The sequence below is a fragment of the Diabrotica virgifera genome, chromosome 3 (genome assembly GCF_917563875.1).
Source record: "Diabrotica virgifera virgifera chromosome 3, PGI_DIABVI_V3a".
Lineage (NCBI taxonomy): Eukaryota > Metazoa > Arthropoda > Insecta > Coleoptera > Chrysomelidae > Diabrotica > Diabrotica virgifera.
In genome coordinates, this window is record NC_065445.1 from 100,555,845 (window position 1) to 100,580,479 (window position 24,635).

General features: G+C 33.8%; 1 protein-coding gene across 1 annotated transcript in view; it reads right to left on the reverse strand.

Moving 5' to 3' along the window:
* LOC114342807 (dynein beta chain, ciliary) overlaps positions 1 to 24,635 on the reverse strand; it is a 399,165-nt gene that overhangs the window by 318,003 nt on the left and 56,527 nt on the right. Inside the window, exons 9-11 of the mRNA XM_050645369.1 lie at positions 19,474 to 19,729; positions 10,473 to 10,833; positions 4,963 to 5,643 (exon numbers count right to left, since the gene is read on the reverse strand). Of these exons, the coding sequence (XP_050501326.1) occupies positions 4,963 to 5,643; positions 10,473 to 10,833; positions 19,474 to 19,729 (1,298 nt within the window). The remainder of the gene's footprint in view (positions 1 to 4,962; positions 5,644 to 10,472; positions 10,834 to 19,473; positions 19,730 to 24,635) is intronic.

Below are 24,635 nucleotides of genomic sequence, written 5' to 3' on the forward strand. Positions count from 1 at the left end.
TTTTGACAGTTAATTGTTTATAAATAAAAATGGCCGCCAGATCCTACGCAGGAAATAGTTACAATTTGTTCCTATAGGTATTACTTGTCGAAAAAACGCTTCAGTACCCTGGCTGCTCGAGTGTCACGAATAGGGTATATTTTTGTCTTATTACCCTGGCCTATTTCTATGATTGTCATAACATTGCAATTGAAAGCGTTCAGAGAAAATTTCTAAAATTTTTAATGTTTAAAGTAAATGGTCTTTATCCGGCTAGAGGTATAGATAATAATTACTTGTGTGATCGTTTTAGTATGTGTAGTTTAGAATTAAGAAGAAAAGTTGCATCTTTAATTTTTTTGTACAAACTTGTTAATAATGCAATTGATTGTATTTCAATATTACAAAACATTAATTTTAATATTCCAAGGTCAAATTTAAGAACAAATGTATTATTTAGGTGTACAAGAGCTCGTACAAATATTCTATGTAAGGCTCCTATTAATGTAATGTGTAGAAATTTTAATGTTATTGGTAAGCATTGTGACATTTTTTCATGTTCTCAAAGGAACTTTATAAAAGTAGCTATTGAGTGTCTGAAATAAGCACTAATTTTTTATTTTATTTTTTTTTATTAATTTATTTTCGTTTTCGGTTTGAATTTATATTAATTTTAGTCTAACTTGTATTATTAATGTTATTTTTTTGGTACTACTGCTTAAATCTTACCTATAGGTGTTATAAATTATGTAATATTTTTATCATTGTCCTGTAAATGGGAAACTGTTGGGCAATAAAGCTATTATTATCAGATTTAGCCATACGGCTCACACTCCCTCTGAGGGGAAAATTGACTCATCCCAGATACCTACGGTATCAAAAGGATTGAGCTCTGGTGGGACTCTTTCCGTGTTATCGAGCCCTAGGTGACTTGGAATGCAGGTGTATCTCCCAAAAATTTTCTTACACTTCTGGCCGTCGCAAGTAGTACAGCTTTCTGCATGGTCTTATAAATATGTTCATTGAGACCCAGCTTTTTTATGCTTTCGAGGAGGGTCTTCGGAATGACTCCAGTAGTAGACATAACAATAGGTATCGTCTGGGTACTTTGCATTCTCCATTGTCTCCGTATTTGAATTTCCAGATCTCTATACTTGGCGATCTTTTCAGTAAATTTACTACGTAGATTATTGTTGTTAGGTATCGCCACATCAATTAGTGTTGTTTGTCTTGTTAATTTATTGACTAGTACGAGATCTGGTCTATTATGTGCCGCTGTTTGGTCTGTGAGCACACTGCGGTCCCAGTATAGCTTGTAGTTGCCATCCTCAAGCATACTCTCAGGAACGTATTGATAATATGGGAGATGGTCCGTTTGGAGAAGTCCCAGTTTGTTAGCTATCTCTTGATGAAGGATTTTTCCCACTGCGTCATGCCGTTCCTTGTATTCAGTTGCAGCAAATGCCTGGCAGCCCCCTGTAATATGTTGGATGGTTTCTTGGGCTTGACATCCATATCGGCATCTGTCGTTTTGAACCTGAGGGTCTTTGACGATATATTTCAGGTAATTTCTGGTTGGTATAACCTGATCCTGAATGGCCAGTAATGAACCCTCCGTTTCAGGGAACATCTTTCCTGATGTCAACCAATAGTTCGACGCTATATTGTCGACATAGTCTTGGCTAACTTCATTGGGATGTCGCCCGTGCAGAGGTTTACCCATCCAGGTGCGCAGTTTTTCGTCCTTAGTAAGGTGGTTTATGCGCATTTCTGGTTCCCTCAGTTTGATCGGTGTTGTGTCATCTACTGCGCAAATTGCGCGGTGTAGAGTAGATGTCTCAGCCTGCATCTGAAAATAAGTTCTTAAATTAGCAATCTGTTTATCTAATTGCTCACCTATATCCATAAGTCCTCTTCCTCCTAAGTACCGGGGTAATGTCGTTCGTTCTACTGCACTTTTAGGGTGGTGTTTTTGTGCCTTTGTGAGGTGTGTTCGTACTTTTCGCTGAAGATGTTCTATATCCGTTTTTGTCCACTTAACAATACCAAATGAATAGCTAAGCGCGGAACAAGCGTAGGTGTTCAGTGCCTTAAACAAATTTTTACTGTTAAGCTGTGAACGAAGCAGCTGTTTTACCCTTCTTATAAACTCAGTAGTTATCTTAGTTTTCATTTGCTTATGGTCAATTTTCCGCGCCTGCTTTACTCCAAGATATTTGTACATATCGTTATCGCCCATGGCCTCGATGTTCTGGCCATTTTGCATATCGAATCCACCGGGCTGTACCTTTCCTTTGACTATATTCAAAACACGGCACTTGTCTAGACCGAACTGCATACTAATATCATTAGAGAATGTTTCTACAGTTTTTAGCATCTCTTCTAGGTGTTCTCGAGTGGAAGCCATTAATTTCAAATCATCCATATACAACAGATGATTGAGCTTCGCTATTACAGTATTATTGCTTTTAATGCTAAAACCTGAGTCTGTGGAGTTTAATAGCTGGGAAAGGGGGTTCAAAGCTAAACAGAACCACAGTGGACTCAACGAGTCTCCTTGAAACAGGCCCCGGTTGATTGCGATATTTTCGGTTTCAATATTGTTTTCACCAGGTATTTGGAGGTGAATTTTAGTCTTCCAATCTCTCATTATATGCCTTAAAAAGGTCACTATGTTATCATCGACCTTGTATATTTTCAAAATATCTATTAGCCATTCATGCGGTACTGAATCAAAGGCCTTTTTATAGTCAATAAAAGCAGTAAAAAGGTTCCTTTTTTTAGTGAATGCCTGGTTAGAAATGACTGAGTCGATGATAAGCTGTTCTTTGCAGCCCATGGAACCCTTAGCGCATCCTTTCTGTTGAGGCTCTATGATATTGTTTAGAGCACAGTGTTGGTAGATACGCCGGGTTACACAGGATGTGACCAATTTATACAAAGTTGGAAGACAAGTAATTGGGCGGTACTTGGATGGATCTTGGGTGTTATTTTGATCCTTGGGTATTAAATAAGTAGTTCCCTGAGTTAGAAATGATGGTAATTCCTGCGGATTAGAAATAACATGATTAATTAATGTTGATAAGCACTCATGAATACTCCAAAACTTTTTAAGCCAGAAGTTCTGAACTCCGTCTGGTCCAGGAGATTTCCAGTTATGAAGCTCTTTGATGACATTTGAGACTTCTTCAGTCGTGAATGGTTCGTAGTTAGCAGTGACGTAGTGGTGACAGTTGTGCGTCGTATCTTCTATCCAGCCAGCATTGTTGTTAAAAGCAGCTGGTGTGGAAAGTTGATTTCCCCAAAACTCATGAATTTCTTCTTGGCTTGGGTAAGACTTGTCGACACTTTCTACGGTGGAATTGAGTTTTCGGTAAAACGCCTTCTCAGAGTTCTCAAAAAGTGCATTGTCACATTTTCGGTTGCTACTAACTTTATACCTTCTTAATCGTCCTGAATAGACGGAGAGTTTTTGTTTTAATGTATCCAGACACTGTTGGGCTGTGTTATTTTCCGGATCGTATCTCGAGTGTCTTGCAGTGCTCCGCATTATTTCTTCAGCTCTCTTAATGACTTTTCTACTTGTTACACCTCTTATATATTCTGTGACTTGACCAATATCCCTACGCAGTAATTCAATTTTTCCGAGAAGTCTTTTTTCCCATGGTGCAATTCTGTTACCAGTCCTTCCGTTATTAGTACCCCGTCGTGTTCTGATCTTAACGCCCATTACATTGGCAATTGCTGTTGCTGCACAGTAGATTAGCATATGCAGATATTCCAATGTGTGGGCTTCTACGACATAATTGGGTAGGACTTCAGTGTTCACAATTTGTAACAGCGCGCCTAGTTTCTTACAAGAGTTTATTCGTGGTAGCGGTGGTCTGCTAAGTGGATTTGTTCCATTAAACTCTTGTACGGCACGAGCCATTTCGTTTTCTAGACTATGGCGCAACTCGTTGTTTTCCTGCTGTGTATTGTCAGGTTGAGTTTCTGGTATGGGAATCTCAGGAATCTGCTCCTCAAGGATTTCATTAGGGACTTGATCTAAAACTAGCTCTTGGTTATTAATCTCCCGTTCGACTTCGCTTTTGATGGCATCGCGTCTAGTCTCTGGGATAAGATTATTTCTTATGATTACCCGGTATTGATCTGATACTCTTTGCTCCGATACTTGAATATCTGGGTACTCCCTGCAAAATTCGGCATACAGCTGTTGTCTGTAGCCGATCGTTTCTTGACCGAGGTTTGTCACCTTATAATAGAAGCGCAAAATGCTTTCGTTGATGGACACAGTCCATTTCATGCGCTGCCTCGGTCGTCCCGCTTGAGTGAGCGCCGGCTGATGATCCAGCGCAGCACCTTCGGCGGGTGGAGCTCTTGTTGTTATTTGGCTCGCTTGTGGTTGTGGTTGGGCTGTAGCTGATTGTATGACAGGGGCCCGCCTCCTCAACACCCTGCCACCGACGTCCCGCATGCTGTCACGTCCAGCGCCGGCTCCAGACGTGCCCTGGCGATCCCCAGGCAGCGATCCTAAACACAAATTATTATTCTCCATTCTCATGGGTGTGCATTTTATACCTACTGCCAGGTGTCAGTTTTTGTTCCACGGCAAGTATTCCTGCTACTCTCTGGGTATTGGCGCTACGAATACCCAGAAAGCATCCCCCATTCGCAGGGGGCCGCGCCTGATAGAAGAACTGACAAAAACTCCCACAGCTATTATTATTATTATTATTATTATTATTGAAAAACACGCAGACTCACAGAACAACAAAATAAATCAACATAACTTAATAATTTGAAACCGTTTAAATCAAATACGATAGCCAACTGCATAGAGAAAGAACAGCTGATTGTGATAACCAAGGTTTGAGCTATTGAAAAAACCCGCAATATTTAAAAAATCAAATATAAAGTCATGATTCTTGTGGTATATATTGAGCAAAAGAGGGTTAGGAACATAATTCTAATATTTCTTACCTTATAAAGTTACTTAAGTCACATAAACTTGTAGTAACTGTAGTAACTAAGTGATCTTTAAACATATTACCCCATTTCCTTATGGTATTAAGTAGTGCTTGCTTAAAGGGTCTTACGTCCACTTTAAACCAATTGTTAAAAATCTCTGCTTCCTTAATAGTTTCGACTTGATTTGATAAATTTTCAAAATTATCGATTTGTTCCCTGAAGTGCTCCATTTTTGGAGGTGAAGGTTTTGGAGCCAGAGGATCATTCATGCCTAGATAATCTAATTCTTCATTATTTAATTGTCTTCCATACGTTAAAAATTGGTCAAGATATTGCTCTCTGTCATCTAACCATAGGTAAGCATAAGTTTGATAATTATCACAAAATTCATAGCTTTCTTCTATAACCTTATCAATATTAGACAGGATATCATTTTTAATGTCGACTATATCTTGATTTGATTCTATTTCTTCTTTATATGATACTGTTTTTATTTTTGAAAATCTTTTTACTATAGCTGACGTTTCAACTGCATCATCTATAAGTCCCGTAATTAAACTTTTCAAACCTTCTGGGTCAGATGAGTCCAAAGAAGGAATAAATACTATTTCCGGTTCCATAAGTTTTAACTGTGACTCAAATAGTGGGGGTAAATTATTACCAGGATCCATATGCTCAATTATGTAGCCCAAACTGAAACAAAAATAATATTTAAAATAAATTTAACAGATATTGGTTAAAACAAACTTACAAAGAAATTAAAACTTAGTTTGTAAAAGGGTATATTATATTTTAAAAAACTTTAACAAGCATTCAAATGGATTAAAAATTCAACAGAACCTATTCGGTCTAGCCAGACCATCATCAGTGAAAAATTCTACTTGTAAATGAAACTAGCCCACCTTACGGTTGTTAAAACCTTTGTGTTACATTGTTATGATATTCAAATTATAAAATTGAAACAACACTAGGTCTATGTTATTGCATTAACTTAACGGGAATATAGATGTCCCTACTCCAAAAATGGAGCGACCTTCGCGCTACGAGTGACTCAGACCAACTAAGAGTAGTCTTAGTCAGATTCCTGGATTTGATTTGATGAAACGTAGGGCTCCCAACACTGTGGGTTGCTGGTCCGGAGGATGAGAATAGCAAGTTACGTTATAGGCCTGGACAGTGGCGTGCTGGCCATATAAATGAATCGGTGCAATCACCGAGAGGAGGCGGCCTCTTGAGGCCGGTCAAATAGGTTTTTTTCACAAAAAATTTTAGATGTAACGAAAAAATATTTTTTTAATTTCTAATCGAATGTTAATTTTGCTAATAATATTAATAAAACATTTAAAAGAAATTTAATTGTAAAATACAGTTTAAGTAAATGAATAAGACTATATATACAGATATATAAACATATTGCTACAGGTAATATTTATTTTCATACATACAATTATATTTATGATTTTCCAATTTCCTTTAAACATGTATGTACTCTGCAGAATATAAAATGGAAACACGTTTTGCACATTTTTGACCGAATTATTGGAAAAAACGATTTGATCAAGACAAATCGTTTTATGATGATATAAGCACTCTACATCCTAGAAATTTTGATACAATAAAAAATATACCTTTAACGGCATTTAAATCATTTACTGAAAAATTAAGAAATTTTTATTCACCATTTCTGCGACTGCCATTATTAAAGAAGAACTCGTGGATTTTGCTCATTAAAAAAATAGGATTTTGCAAAATACTGAAATTATATTAGAAGATCGAGTTAATGATGAATATGTTCAGTCTACAGAAAATATGATGGATGATATTATTAATCCAACTGATAATGAACATGAAGTAACAAATGACAATGTTGTTGCCAGGGCCCCCGCTACCATATGTGCAAAGTGTGCAATGCACACGGGCGCCATCCTTTAGGGGCGCCAAAACCCAGGGTCAACAATTGCAAAAAAATTTGCAAGAGAAAACAAAAAACACAAAAATTAATTATAAATAAGAAGTTGAGACATTAAATCGGATTAGGTATAAATACACACGAAATTTTATTAGTATTTCATCCAGTTACTGACGATTCCTATTTGCGAGAACATGTTAGAAGTCAGGCGATGGTTTCTTGATTTTTCCTGTTCAGACATAAATAATGTCTGGAGTGCTATAAAAGCGATGCATCTCCAGACCAGAGGCGTTTTTAAACCGGTCAGTTCACTGGACCGTGCCACAAGTGCATAAAAACAAGTAATTAATTAATCCAACCAATCATTTCAAGAATTTGAAGACAAATTTCCACCGTTACAAACGGTCAGGAGGAAAAAAATTTAAACGAACACTGTTGGACTATGAACACCGGGATGAGACCCGTCATTATCCAAAAACCGTCTTTAAAATGTTCTTAAAAGTTATAGATCAAACTTTAAGCTTTCTAAAAAAACCGAATTTGACTTATTAAATGAGTATGATCATATTTTCGGATTTTTTAGGGACATATACAAAGTGACAGCGATCTTTAAAACGTTGTTCTGTTCTTGAAGAACGACTGACAGATCAGGATAATAAGGATAAATATAGACTCCAACGATTTGTTTGATGAAATTAAAGCGTTAAAGTTGTTTTCATTACCTGATGATACTGACACCTTAAGAGCGTAGGCGCAAAATTTCGGGACAATGCTTTAATTTTTTTCAGATTCTGTGAAAACTAATAAGTATTTTTGAAAAATTTAAACGCAGAATGAAAGATTACATTATTACCGAGGGCCAAAAGTCCCTGAAAACTTCTATAATGTTTATATTAATAAGTTACAGGGGTGAAAAAGAAGAGAAAATTTAGTGTAATTTTTAATTTTAAATATATCATTCAAAAGAAACTTTTGGTTTGTTCTAAGGGACTTTCGGTCTTCGGTAATAATGTAATATTTCATTCTGGGTTTAATTTTTCAAAAATATTTATTAGTTTTTTCAGGATTCGAAAAAAATGATTGCATTTAAAAAGCATAGGCTCGAAATTTTGCGCCTACGCTTGTAATTATTTTACAATATACCTATATTTAAAAACAATTTAATCTCCACCCTTCCAAACGTAACCCTTTCACTAAGAATTCTTTTGACATTGCCTGTATCTGTAGCTTCTGGCGCGCGATGTTTTTCAAAGTTTCAATGATTAAAAATTATTTAAAATCAACAATACTTCAAGAAATATTGTCTGGGCTAACAATTAGCAACTGAACAAGACATTTTTGATGGTACAAATTTTAGAGACGAAATTAATGAATTTGCTACAGCAAAGTTTCGGAAAATATCGATGCTACAATAATAATTAAGTATTTTTTTATTTTTCTATTGCACCTAGCTATCATTTTTGATTTTATAACGAAGTTACCTTGGTATCTTTTATCAGAAGTATCTGAATTTTTCTTTAAATATTTTAAGTATACGTAGAAAGTAGTACCTACTTAAGAGCATATGCGCAAAATGTCGCCTGTCAAAATGTTCAATGTGTTTTAAATGTATTAATTTTTTTTCGAATCCTGAGAAAACTAATAAATATTTTTGAAAAATTTAAACGTAGAATGAAAGATTACATTACTGGGAACCGAAAGTCCTTGAAAACTTCTATAACGTTTATTTTAATAAGTTGCAGGGGTGAAAATAAAAGAAAAAATTTAGTGATTTTTAATTGCAAATATTTCATTCAAAAAACTTAAATTTTTAAATTTAAGTTTAAATTTTTCAAAAATACTTATTAGTTTTCTCAGGATTCGAAAAAAATGTATACATTCGCAGCGCGATGGGCGCAAAGCGATGAGCGCGCGAGACCTCAGGGATGACCTGTGGCAAAATAGGAAGGAATGGAATTTGGGAATCGGACAACGCCGCAAGACGTTCTAAACCGATCATATATATATATATATATATATATATATATATATATATATATATATATATATATATATATACAATTTATATCAGTGTGTTTATCCAAATTTAAATAGTATATAAGCATTTATTAACCCTTTTAGTGACCAAGTATCTTGCGAAAGAAGCTTTTCAGCGTTGAAATACATAAAAAATAGGTTAAGAAGTACTTTAACACAAGATCACTTGGAAAAATGTATGCTAAAATGATAATGTCTATAGAAAAAGAAGCTTTTTATGAGCTAAAAAATGATAAAATATTCGACGAATTTGCTCAAAAATCTACTTTATTGCGGAAATTGATGATCGAGAGTTAAGTAATTATTTTATAAAATAATTACAAAATAATGTTTAGATTATTGCGTTGTTTAACATTTCAAACATTGTTAAATTAGTATTTGCACTAATTTTGCAAATATTTGCACTGTACTTGTATATAATTAAAAAATTTTCAAAATTTTATTTTATTTTATCTTAATTAGGTACATCAAATTCATATTATATTTATTCAGGAAATTATGGTTTCTGCCTTACTGCATACAATCTTGTCATACATGTCATTTATTATTTGTAAGATTGCTTATTCTTAAATAAAAAGATATAGCAAATTTAAAAAAATAATTGAATTCAAAGTTTTATGTTTGATTTAAAAATAACTTTTTTGTTTTTTTGTTTAATTCATAAATAAGGAATAAAACATCCTGATAATAGAAGGTAAAATGAGGATGCTTTTCTATAAAATAACCGCTTGAGAAGTTCCAGCACGCCACTGGGCCTGGATCCCGCGTAGCAAAAAAAGTTGATTAATAGCAAGCTGAAAATTTGTTAATAGCTTAACGGTGTCTAGTCGGACAAACTTTGATGTACGGGAACACTGGAACAGGGGAAGCTATAATTGTGGAACAGTTTAAAAATTTGGAACGTCAGATTACGAAAACGTCCCATGTATTTTGTAGGACAGAACATCCAATTGATTTGTTACCCATTCATTAAACTCTCAGGCAAAAATCAGACTGCTATTATTAACCAACAAGAGTTCCTGTCATTTGACATGTTCTTCGTGTTCCACTCATTAAAATGCCCAGTTTGATTTTTGCATGAGAGTTTAATGAAATGGTAACAAATCAATTGGAAGTTCTGGTCGACAAAATACATGGAACGTTTTCGAAGTCTGACGTTCCAAATTTTTAATCTGTTCCACAATTAAAACTTCCCCTGTTCCAGTGTTCCCATACATCAAAGTTTGTCCGACTAGACACCGTCAAGCTATTAACAAATTTTCAGCTTTGTTGTTTCAGGATCCAGGTCTATTACTGTATTTTATTATTTTATGTAAACATGAAACTTTTTTACAACTTTATAATTTTTAAAGGGTTTTGGCACATATATTTTGGTGTCTCAAGCATGTAAAGCACTGTTGATGAAATTGTTATTTTGAAAACATTGTGTGATGTAGCCCGAAAGGGTATTTATAATATAAATATATGTTTTAAAAATGATTCTAATTAATTTTTTAAATAATTTAAATTTTAAATTTAACTATAGATTTTAAAAGATAAATTCCTTTTTTTATTTAATTTAACAAATGTATTTTACCTGCAGCCTACTGATTGGTACAAATAACTCTCTACAACAACATCAATATGATCAATATATTGAATCCATTTTTCGTTTTCTTGTTTATCAGTCATTTGGAACAAATTCATATTTTCTTCCAACAGTTGAAGAATTCTATCAGTCGCAACCTTAATATCTGTTTTTCTTTTTTCTAATTTTTCTGTTCTTTCATCTATAGCCAGGAAGGTATCTTTCCGACCGTCTTTTCTTTCGAAAAGAGGTTGTCGAGCAAATGGCACGAGAATATTCTTGATCTCATTTAGGTTGTTCTGACATTTCTGAAGGTGTCCTTGTAGATTTCCCACAAGAGTGTGTAACTTTATCATATATTCCCATAAAGCTGAAATTAACAAAATGTAATAAAATAAATTAATAAATTTAAATCGAAAACACTGATAGTAGTAATACAATAAAGGTACAACAAAATAATACAAATCTCAATACGAATAATGAAGACTTTGTCAAGTTCGTTGACGCTTATAAGAACATAAAAATAATTAGTGAAAATTAATAAAGAGGGGCCATGGATCCAGGACCGATTTTCGGGAGGGGCCATGAACATTTTTTGGAGAGGGGTACCGGGGGTTTGGGGGTAATTTTTAAGAATTAGTTACAATGGTGAGTAACAATGGTAAGTTTTAAGGCACTTTTCACACACTTTTGAGTGCCATAAAGACATTCAAAAGTTATCGTTATTAAAGTATTATTAAAGTCAGTACCGATTTCTACACATTTCTTCGGATCCAAGTGCATTTCTTTCAACAAGATTAATACTATTTCCCAATGTTTTTCCTGTCAAGCCTTGTTCTTCCCCTCTTTATTAATTTTCACTAACTATTTTTATGTTCTTATAAGCGTCAACGAACTTGACAAAGTCTTCACTAATATTGTTATTGTGTATGTATCTCAAGTTTAGAGAAAGCTGTTCCACGTGGGATACGTCAGTCGTTTCGTCAAATATGACAGTAATAATTTGTACTTTGAACCTGATTCATTATGTGTGACAACATGTGTTATCAATTGATTTTGACTGGTGCTACTAATGTATGTTGCTCGTGAAGATGCTGTAGATAGGTATTATTTAAGAGTCTTATCTCCTGATGTGATTTTTAACCTTAATTCCCCTCATTGCTAGGTACAGCATCTTCGTCCAGAAGCAGAAGGCCATCATGGCGATGGCCTAAGAACACTATAGACTCTACTATTGTTCGTAGTCTTTCTCTATTTTCTTATCTGTTTAGACCTCTGAGAGTCGATCTGGATAATGACTGACTTTTGCGAGTTGCGATAACTTTGTAGAAAATCCAGCCCAACCTGAAAGCACTCCTCGTAGTATGATGTTTCTTCGTGGGTTTGTATGGCTCCTTTGCTCTCTTTGCCCATGAGTTTGGCGAAAGATGTTAAACGTTTCATGACAAGGCTTTGGGCTGTTTTGACCATATTTTTCGTTAGAAAAATAAAATACAATACTTGCAAAACAATCCCTTTTAAATGTGCGAAAGTACCAACCAAGTCCTTTGTTCTAAGTGCATGTGACCCAAGTAACGCTTCATTTCTTTTTTATTCTTTGTGTGTACAGAATATGGAAATTTATACGATTTTGATGGCTGCCAAGGTCGTTCTAACAATTTTCATTTTGTAAAATTATCAACATTTTGATTTACAAAAGATCCTATGTCATTCTTGAAGCTTCCGTTACTGCTTTTGTTCAAATCTAGTGCAGAACACATATTTATCCCCTGTTTTGTACATACATATACACATAATATGTATTTAACATTTGAACTGCATATATACTTAAATTTATATTTTTTTAATTCTCGGAAGGGGCCATGGCCCCCATGGCCCCCTCCCTGGGTCCGCCCTTGTAATGAAGAGATTATCTCAACCCAATACAATTTTTCTTTGTCTGGCTGTCGAAAAATAAACAACTACTTTTGATTAATTTAACTGTGTAGATTCCAAAAATACAAAGCTTTTCTTTGTATCACCTCTAGATGGTCTCTAGTTTTCGAGATAATACATACTCATCAAATACTTAAATATTCTTATATTGTGACGATTGCTATTTCGGTCTTGTAAATATAAAAGGCATTAATCGTAAAAATCGACATAAATTGACATACCTATCCTAACCTGAATTCAGCAACAAGACATATTCCATATCAGCACATATCTGCTTGAGCAGATATGTACCCATTCCAATATTTACCAGCCTACCTATAGCCCAATAAATGAACGGGAAATTCGGCGATACCGTGTAATTTTCAGGGGCAACTCCGAATTGCATGAAAATTTGGATTTAGGTTCTATTTACCCTCCACTTCAAAGGTGAAATTGTGCCGTTGGTTGCTTTTACTTGGGGGGTGAGAGTCACCCCTTCTCGGGGGTGAAAAAACATACGTTCAATATAAGACCGGAAATGGATAAATTGACTGATTTTAAGCAACTTTTGTCCTATAGAGTTTTTTACGTAAGTCAATACTTTTCGAGTTATTTGCCATTAAAAATGTTGATTTTTCGACAAAAAAAACTACGTTTTCAGACGGTTTTTCGTAATTAACTCAAAAAGTAAATATTTTATCGAAAAAAATATCCTTAGCAAAAGTGTAGCTTATAAAAAACCCAAAAAAATGGTGTATCAGTAAAGTCTATAAATCAAATAAAAACAAAGTTGTAGCTCATGAAAAATACGTTCTTATTCGTCCAATTCCAAATCAAATATTTGAAGGTGAAATCACCGAAAAATTAAGCACTTTTCGGGAAAAACCCATTTAAACTATTTTAAAGTGTTTATAAAAAGCTTTGTTTTAATTGTTAACAAAAGTTTTAGCATTAAAAATAAGCGAGTTACGCTCAAAATAAAGTTGGCCCTCTTTTTTTTGTAAAAAATCATGAAAATCTCGCCGTGTTTAGTTCTCCAAATGAAATTAATCGCTACCGCTTTAAACAATTTACTTACCTATCTATTTTTCATATGATCTGTCAGTCTCACAGGTTTAAAGTGTTTATTTTTGAAAGGGTTATAATTGAGAAAGCTTGAATGGGTCACTAATCACGAGTGTATGCAAATTTTGAACAGCCATATCTTAACCAATTTTTGTCTTACGGAGAAACAAAATGAAACTAGCATATTTATAATAGCAAAACCTACATTTTTTTACTCTTTAAGATTTTTCTTATCACTAATAATTTTTAAGTTATTTTGAAAAAATAAAATTTTTCAAAAATTTTTAGAAAATTTTTTTTTAATATAAAACCAAATGTTTTAAAAATAAGCACTTCAAACCAATCGAACTTACAGATCATATAAACAATACACATACAGTTAAAATAGATGCTAAAGCCAAACGATTAATTTCATTTAGGGTGCTAAATAGAGGGAAATTTTCACGATTTTTTTTACCAAAAAAAGGGGCCAACTTTTTTTTCAGTGTAACTCGTTTATTTTTGATGCTGTAAAAACGGTCTGAAAACGTAGTTTTTTTGTCGAAGAATCAACATTTTAAATCGCGAATAACCCGAAAAGTATTGACTTACGTAAAAAACTTTATAGAACAAAAGATGCCTAAAATAAGTCAATTTATCCATTTCCGGCCTTATTTTAAACACGCGTTTTTCACCCCCGAGAAGGGGTAAATGTCACCCCCCAAGTAAAAGCCACCAACGGCACAAATTCAACTTTGAAGTGGAGGGTAAGTAGAACCTAACTCCAAATTTTCATGCAATTCGGAGTTGCCCCTGGAAATTACACTCCAAAACGGTCATTTATTGGGCTACTACGTTGATAGAGGACACTGTCAAAACGTAACTACAGACTAATACATTTGAAGGAAGTGACAGTGACTTTTGAAGTGGATTTGACACGTCCTGATAGTCCAAGAGCTAGTGAACTCTCCGACTAACGGTCTTCCTGTAAGGCTAGAAATTTGTATAGTGATAATTCATAGCGCACCAAGGCTAAAAACCATGACCTGGCAGGCATCAGCCCTGCACGTGTATCTACCAGGTGAATCGAAAAGTGCATAGTTAAGGGGAAAAATAAGCTTTCTCCTGTAAGGTTTAAATTTAAGTATGTGTTTGAGTAGGTCATTTAGAAGAAATGTGTACAATGACAGGCGATTCTGAACAGCATAAGACCTTGCCAGGCGAGGAGAAAGATTAGGGGTTTTTCCTAAAATTATTTTTTTTTGCACCGAACAAAGTTTTTTTAGGTTTTTTGAATCATTCCAAACAGAAAAGATCTTTACTGATTTTTCTCTTAGGTTAATAGTTTTTGTTATATAAGCGATTAAAAATGTTGAAAATTGCTAAATTGGCCATTTTTAACCCTAAATCGGACATTTAACTAAAAATTTCAATGTTGGCAAGGTAGGTAGATATTCTTTAAACATTGATTGATCAAATCCCGAAGAGTTTTTTGCAATACAATATCGAAAACCCCTTTGTTTTTTAATTGCTAATCAAGCGGGAGCGACACTGTAGTATAAGTGAGGACGTTTGAGTTTGCATAAATTCATTATCTCGAGAATGGGCAAATTTGAAGAGAAATCCTCAGACAGATCGATTTTTATTCTTAAAGTAGAACTTTTTGGCATATATATAATACTAGTCACGTCATACATCTGGGCGTGATGACGAAATCGATGATTTTTTTAAATAAGAGTAGGGGTTGTATGATAGCTCATTTGAAAGGTTATTTAATTCTCTATTCAGTAATATAAACATTAATAAAATTATATATACAGGATGTACAAAAAAATTTTTTTACTAAATTAATTTAGACAAAAAGAAGAAAAGTTTTTTTTTGTACACCCTGTGTAAATAATTATATTCATGTTTATATTACTGAATAGAGATTTAAATAGTCTTTAAAATGAGCTATCACACGGCCTCTACTCTCATTTAAAAAAAATCATCGATTACATCATCACGCCCATTTAAGATGGTAAGTTTTCTTCTAGGACAACAAGGTGGCTATACAAAATATCCTTGTTTCTTGTGTTTCTGGAACAGCAGGGCTAAGGAAAACGAACACTAGTAGAACAAAATGGCCTTCTAAAGATGCTTTATTTAAGGACAAGCTAATGGTAGGGGAGCAAAGTATGCTAAATGTACAGTCACTCGAGCGTTATGGGGACTTATTGGGTTGTGAAGAGTGGGTCCTAAAACGAAATAAAGTTAAGTAAAGTTTTCCATTTGAGTGAGGACTTTCCATTTTTAATTTAATTTTCCATTTCCAACAATCGATTTTTTAGATTATAGCGCCATCTATACATAATTCGAAAAAATGTCTCAAATAAAAGTTACTTACTTTTACGTAGGAAAATCCAAATCTGCAATAAAAAATGGGGGCTCCCATTTAAGATTTTAAAGTAACCCCCCACCCTACCTTCGTGGGGGACGTGTTTGGTGCCATTCGATAGATTTTTCAAACATATTGAATAAGTGTATTTTTCAGTTTTTCGATCTGATGTTCATTTCGCGAAATATCGCGGGAATCGTATTTAAAATATTAAATTTACCCCCCACACCTCTCCGTGGGAAGTCGTGTTTAGTATCATTCGATAGATTTTTAAAAAATATTGAGCACGTATTTTTTGGTTTTTCGACCTGTCATTCATTTCGCGGAATATTCGCTTTTTTCTTGTGAAACTCCCACCCATTTTTGGGACTCCCACCAAATTTGGGACTCACCCATTTCCTTACCCGCTCAAATCGTCAGATTTTTTTCTTATCTTAATCTGACGATTTCGAGTTTTTCTAGGGATAGATAAAACAGGTAGAAGATCTTGTTCAGGGATGGGGATCCAACTTGATGACGATACAACATTGTATACTCTACATTTTGCGGACGAGCAAGTCGTAGTAGCAGCAGATAAGGAAGATTTAGAATTCGTGACGAGACGGTTATTTCAAACATATGAAAAGTGGACCTTTCTGTAAATGGAAACAAAACACAATACTTATGCATCAGGAATGAAGTAGAAGATCTAATGGTTAAGGAACATGAAACAGTCAACAACTGTGAAACAGTCAAGTAATACATATATTAAATATATATTCCCAAATTTTGGGAACAACAGTCAACAAAAGTGGGCGCATCGAAAAAGAGATAAAGCAAAGGATCGTGAAAGGAAAAAGGGTAATTGGATGCCTAAGCCCGATGCTATGATCAAAAGAACTATCTAATAAAAGAAAACATCTCATCTTTAACTCCATCTTTAAAAGTAGGTATAGTGCTTTATGGATCCGAAACATGGCAACTTACTAAATCCCTGGAACGACGCCTATTTGCATTAGAAATGAACTTCTGGAGAAGATCGACTAGAAAATCAAGGCTTGAAAGAATACAAAATGACCAAATCAGAAATATAATATGAGTGAAGTCCACCATAATAGACGAAATTCAAAGGAGACAACTGATCTGGTATGATCATGTAGAAAGAATGGACGACGACAGGATACCAAAAACAAATTTTAAAATGGACGCCAAGGGAAAGAAGGAAAAGAGGAAGGCCGAAACAATCCTGGCTAGGCGGCATTCAGAAGGCAATGTCGGAAAGGAATCTTCACCCTGGCGAATGGAACAACCGACAAAGCTGGAAACTAGGAACCGGAAGGCGAAGAAACGCCATAAATAACTGGGATACTAGTAATAATATCCTCCACAGCAAGAGAGTGATTCCACCAAGATATCAAAACGATGGAACAGATGTATCAGGGAAGATGCAACACTCACATAATGACCCATTATTGTTGGAGTCTTCAAAGAAACCAGTGTACAATTTAGTAGTCATGTTTTTTGAGTTTTCAATTGCCGCTACCCACCAAATAGACCGGGCAGTATCGTCGCCCCCGCTAGCGAAATTATTCAATATTTCAAAACTTACTCAAAAAGAGGTCCTTATAACATATCCACAAGGTGCCGGGCGGTGCCGTGGTCGAAAAATTGTTTAAACAATTTTTTTAAACAAATTCACAAACATAATTTTTTCATTTCGAACAAAATTTTTTTAGATAAATTGGCTTATTCTGAGCAAAAAAGGTGTCTTTTCATTTTTTTCTAAAATTGATTGCTGTCGAGTTATATCCGATTAAAAATTTGAAAAATGCGAAAATGGCCATTTTCAAGGCTTAGTAACTCGATTAAACTTATTATTATGAAATTCAAAAAGTCACCAAATCAAGTTTCAAATCCCTTCTTCATGGTCCTGAAGAGATTTTTGTCATTATTTTATTAGAAAGCTGTTATTTCTAATTATTAACAATTAGCGCTATAGTTCAGGATGCATCGTCGCCCCCGTTAGTGAAATTATTCCGATTCCATTTTTTTGCAGAAACTTACTCAAAACGAGGGCCTTATAACATATCCACAGGGTGTCGGGAGGTGCCGGGAGGTGCCGTGGTCGAAAAATTGTTTAAACAATTTTTTTTAAACAAATTCACACAAATACTTTTTTTTTGCTAACGATTTTTTTTAGACAATTTGGGTTATTCTGAGCAAAAAAGGTCCCTTGTGATTTTTCTCTAAAATTGATTGTTGTCGAGTTATATGGCCATTTTCGCATTTTTCAAATTATTTTTCAAATTATTAGGTTATGAAGTTGATCGGACGAGTTTAAAATATCTTTAATATCTGACTTAAGTTTATGTCGATTTCTTTGAGTCACATACTGAGGACACTCAGTAAGGATGTGTTTCACGCTTAAAACACTAAAGCAAATTTGACAATTAGGCTTCAGTTCAGACTTCATTAAGTATTCGTGTGCGCCTGCCTTTGGATCGAAAAAATCCGAAAGGTTGTGGGTTCGAATCTCACCAGGGTCAGAAATTTTTTATTTATTATAAATTAATAAATGAATATAGTTTCTGTCCTTGTGGGATCGGTACTCACCGGAGGGACCGCAGACGTTCGGATACAATTAGCGTCTCTTTGCAAAGACAATGACGTCGACTTTGCAAAGTAACAAGGCACTTACTCAACACACACACTAGACATGACACTAGGTACCTAACTGTTCAAAATTACCGTACCTACCATGCCAATGGCCATTAGTTGTCGAGGCATTAGCTAAAAAAAAAAAAAAATAATAAATCGCGTATAATTCGACAACAATCAATTTTACAAAAAAATCAAAAGAGACATTTTTGGCTCAAAATATCCCAAATTATCTAAAAAAAATTGTTCGAATTGAAAAAATTATTTTTGTGAATTTGTTTCACAAAATTGTTTAAACAATTTTCCGACCACGTCACCGCCCGGCACCCTGTGAATATGTTATAAGGACCTCGTTTTGAGTAAGTTTCTGCAAAAAAAAAATGGAATCTAAATACATTCAGTAACGGGGGCGACGATAAATCCTGGACTATAGCGCTAATTGTTAATAATTAAAAATTATTTATTTATAATAAAACAATGACAAAAATCTCTTCAGGACCTTGAAGCAGGGATTTGAAACTTGATTTGGTGACTTTTTGAATTTCATAATAATAATGTTTAATCGAGTTATTAAGCCTTGAAAATGGCCATTTTCGCATTTTTCAAATGTTTAATCGCATATAACTCGACAACAATCAACTTTAGAAAAAAATGACAAGAGACCTTTTTTTCTCAAAATAAGCCAATTTATCTAAAAAAATTTTGTTCGAAATGAAAAAAATTATTTTTGTGAATTTGTTTAAAAAAAATTGTTTAAACAATTTTTCGACCACGGCACCACCCGGCACCCTGTGGATATGTTATAAGGACCTCTTTTTGAGTAAGTTTGTGCAAAAAAATCGAATCGGAATAATTTCGCTAGCGGGGGCGACGACACTGCCCGGTCTAAAAAGCATCGACCTAAATATTATTTTTTAATTGGTCCGTTAAAACGTCGCTTATTTACTTAATTCGAATTCCATGTAAATTCGCCGAATAGACCTTACTAAAATACAATACAATAAAAGTACATACAATAAAAATATGAGTAATATTTACCTTCAGATTCCCAATTTAAACTTTCTTCGCCTACAGTTATCATTTTGTCAATATCTTTCACTTCATTTGCAATTAAATTAAATTCTACGTCTTTAGCCGTCTTTTTAATTTTATTGTACCACGTTACAGTAGAATTGAGATTAGTGATATACTGCTGATACAGTTCATTTTTTTCGTCCAATTTTAAAACCACTTCTGGAATGTCTGGCTCTTCCATGAGTTTCAAGTAATGAACTTCTCTTAATATTGCGCTCAACTGAAATTATGTTTTTAAGGTAAATATTTCTACATAAAAATAACTATAATGACAAGGACATTTGAAGGGCACATGGGAAAAACCCCCTTAGTCAATTTTTTCAAGAAATGGGCTGATGACGCTATCCAGTGGCTTGAAACGAATAGTTTTTAAACATTTTATTAGCTTTTGTACAAAACACCGTCTATCTACTAAAATCCACGTTAGAAAATATGCGGCACTGGGGAAAAACCCCGTCAGTCAATGCATTTGTATGGAAGAACCCCGTGAGTCAAATGATATTGTAGTAATCCGTTACCGGAGTTGGTTTAGCCTCCAAAATTGAAAAAACTTAAATGGTTGTTTTCTCAAAATTTACTTTTTTTGACTGACGGGGTTTTTCCCCTGTGTCCTTCATTTGATAGAAATACTGTTCTCACATCGATTCTAACTATTTCGATGATTACGAAAATTATTATACAATTAAACAAATTACCAATAAACGAGGGATAAGGAATTTGCAAATAACAAACATTTTTTTCTACGGCCGTGCTAAAAGAGCCACTTTCACGCACGTATTTCGTTTCCGAAAGTTGCACTTTCCCGCACGGCGTGCGTGAAAGTAAATTTTCCAGCACGGCGTGCGGGAAAGTAAAATATCTTGTAATATGGCATTATAATATATTATAATACGTGCAATAAACTAATATTTAGATATTATTTACTAATTTATTTCAAATTTATCTTATTGTGTTCATGTTTTAATGAAATTAGCGCGATTATTTCATTCATAGGAGATTCTGACCAATAGTAAGCTACTGAAATAAAAATTAAAATGATTATTTTTTGATCATTTTAACTTCCAATCGTATAGTAAGATCACGTGTTTAATTCTGTGCAATACTGTAGAAAATCACCGATAGAATTTTTTTAAGTAGATTGTTTCTGTTTAATGGCAACCAGTTTCCTAGTTTTGACAACTGTCACATTTAAGAAAATATCCATAATATTCTTTTTCTCATGATCATCTTTCAGTGCGTCACAGTTTTTCGATTTCTTTCTAACGTATTCAACGACGTATGCACGTCGGTGATTACTTCTAGTTCTGTGATTATTCTAGTTGTCGATAGATGGCGCCATAATTAAAAAAAATATTTTTTTTTAATTAGATAATAATATTACAAATATAATCTGTATAATTTATAAGACTATACAAATCAAAGAAAATACCATTTTATAAATGCAAGAAACGCATTTGATTTGTTTTTATTCTAAATTGAAAATAAAATGTGACAACTGTCAGATTTAACTAAAATGTCATGTTAGAATAAATGTCATAAATGTGTATTATCACGGACTTACCCTTTTTCCTATCATTTGTGACGCACTGAAAAATGATCATGAAAAGGACAATATACGTATTAAAAAATAATCTTACGAATATCACACGACAGTAAGACTAAATCAGAAAATAATGCTTCATTTTTACTCAAATTTATTGTCATTGGGCAATAGCCACTCGAGCCCTGCAACCTTTCGTGTCTATTGTCAGACAACAAATTTTCGAAAAACTGTCGCATTATTTTCAATTTATTCTCACTTAGTTGTGGTATTATACCCGATAATTTTTGATAATGTCCCGTCGTTAAGTATATTACGTCAGATGCCCTTCGTTGCTACGAAAAAATACATTCAGTGACATTAATGACAATTAATGTTTTAAAAATTATAAAAGTGATGACTTTCAACCGTCAAATATTTATAACAACTGTGTGTTTAATTGTACTAATTTGTACTAACATAAATAAATTACAATAAAATTTTAGTTTGAACAGGTTTATTCATAAAATAATCGCAAAAAATTGCACTCGATCTCTAAAATTAATATCGAATTTTTGCCCTCGTGACACTTTGACATAATTTCACTCCCCTTCGGGTCGTGAAATTAAAACTGTCAAAGTGTCACTCGGGAAAGATTCAATAATTTTAGAGCTCTTGTGTAATTACTACTGATTATTTCATTCATAGGAGATTCTGACCAATAGAAAGCTACAGAAATGCAAATTAAGGTGATAATTTTTGATAATATTCCGTCGTCAAGTATATTACGTCAGATGCCCTTCGTTGCTACGAAAAAATACATTCAGTGACATTAATGATAATTAATGTTTTAAAAGATATAAAAGTGATGACTTTCAACCGTAAAATATTTTATATCAACTGTGTGTTTAACAGTACTAATTTGTACTTACATAAATAAATTACAATAAAATTTTGGTTTTGAACAGTTTTATTCATGAAATAATCGCAACAAATTGCACTCGATCTCTAAAATTAATATAGAATTTTTGCCCTCGTGACACTTTGACATAATTTCAAAGTGTCACTCGGGGAAAAATTCAATAATTTTAGAGCTCTTGTGCAATTACTACTGATAATTCGATGAAATAAAATTATTTTCACATAATATTTAAAAGTCAGATCAGTAGACAATTACAATGGTTTTGAATCGTCGTTATGGAAACCAATATCGTCGTCGTGGTAACTCATTATATTGAAAGTTTGGTTTTGAAAACCATGTCAAAGAATTAATTTGTGTATTTTCACTTCTAAATAAAAATTGAGATAACTCTATTTTTTGTGGCTTTTTCCAAACGTACAGCCTTAGAAAAATAGTATATTGTGCAACAAGTGCAGAAAGGTACTAATTTCTCACGAGTTTGAAAAGTTGCGGTACGAGCGCAAGCGAGTGCCGCAATTCAAACGAGTGAGAAATTACCTTTCTGCACGTGTTTCACACTATACTTTTTCTACAAGCACAGTTTTTCCTAAAAATAAAAATCACAATTTCCAAACGACGATTAATTATAATAGGTACCTATGTGATAAATTTTAAACTGTATTTAATTAATACCTACTAATCAATTTAAATTCCTTATACCTAAATAAATTGCACAGAAATCAGTTAAAAAATTAATGCACTGCCTTAATTTGTTTAAATTTTAACAATTATTACACATTATTGACATTATATTTTTTATGCAGTCACGGATTTACACAAAACCTACTTCATTCGACGTCTCTTGCACAGGTTGCTAAATCCTTATTGGTTATTTGATAATTATAAAATGTTTAATAAGAATAAAATTGTAAAATAAAACAGTTGTAACATCTATAATTTAGTTTCTATGCTATAGTTAAATATAATAATTGTCTTATAGGTTATATATTTGTCTAAAGTTTAACCACGGATGTAAACAGAATATAACGTTACTCAGAATGCGGTAGTCCACGGATGTAAACAGAATATAACGTTACTCAGAATGAGGTAGTCAACTGTGCAGAAAAGAACTTTGCGGCACAGAAACGTCACTTTGCGGCACAGAAACGTCACTTTTCTGCACACTAATGTCAAATATCTTATACTGTGAGAAAATATCAAGTTTGCTAACATAAAACCGTGCAGAAAAGTGCACTTTGAATAGTGGTTGTAGAAAAAATATTGTTCCTAACTCATGCGGAAAGTGTATTCCCCGCACTCGACTGCTTGCCCGAACTCCGCTATCGCGTCGTTCAGGTCAGCGGCAGTCTCGTGCGTGAAAGTATCACTTTCCGCATTAGTTAGGAAAATAACTATTTTTGAAGATATTCTTCTTTAGCGGCGAATCGATTGAGGGTAAAATTGTACATTTACCGCGCGCCTGCGCACACTGACAGTATGTAGTTCATTGCTAATCTTTCAAGATAGGTATATATGTATCTGTAACCGTGCCAATAAGTCATTAAAAGAATATATTAGTGGTTTTAGGAAATGTATTATTTATTATAATTCTTGTGTTTTTGGATTAATAAAATATTATGTAAGCATAACATTTTTACACTATATGTCGCCGTGTTGTGTAATTATATCCGAAACTTACATATCTATTTCTAGAGCCTCGATGGAGTAGTTAGAAATGCGTTAGCACTGAGATTGGAAGGTTGCGGGTTCAATTCCCGGGTGATTCAATTTTTTTTTATTTTTGGTTGTTTTAATAAAAAAATTTTGAAAGTGGTAGATAAGAAAGTTAGTTTGATTTTTAAATAAAATACAAATAACCTTTTAAGTATATTTACTTCGTTTAAATTACCTATTATATAATAGAAGAATATCTTCTTACGTGCGTACATAGTACACACACACAAGGGCGCCCATATAAAAATTTTTAGGGGGGGCCAAACGTGAAGATGTTGCACATTACATTTTGTATATTTCGGATGACAATATATACAGTAGACTCTCTCTATAACGAACACGGGTATAAGGAGGTTTCGCTTATAACGAGGTACATTAGGTGTTCCATGAAATTCCTAATGAACTATAACTCTCTATAACGAGGCATATTTGGTTATAACGAGGAAAATTGAAATCGAAGAATACTTGTCTTTACCTGTTTTTAGCGTTGTAATGGTCATAACATAAATAAATAAATAAATGCCCCTACTACCTCTACATAGAAATGCCCAACATCTGTTTTATTATCGAGGCCAGTGCTGTAATAAACATCTGCCTGTTTATCGACCGATATTGAATATTATAGGAAATTTACAATTTATGGCGGCGAAGTCTCATTGTCCACTGTTCAGGTTGACCATCAACACCTAATAAACTACGTAAGAGGCATCAAAACATTTCAATATTATTGTTGTTTGATATAACGAGATCCGCTTATAACGAGATAATTAGTCCACCATTTCAGTTCTCGTTATAGGGGGAGTCTACTGTAGTTTGAACCACCTAAAAAACCTAGTTTGAACCCTGTTGTGAGAAATTATTCATACATTTAAACACTAGACCAAGTTTTTAAATGGAAATGTCATGCGTACCTACCACAAAAGTTGCGCCTACCTTTAAAACCCGTTTGAAAAGAATACAATGCTTGCAAAG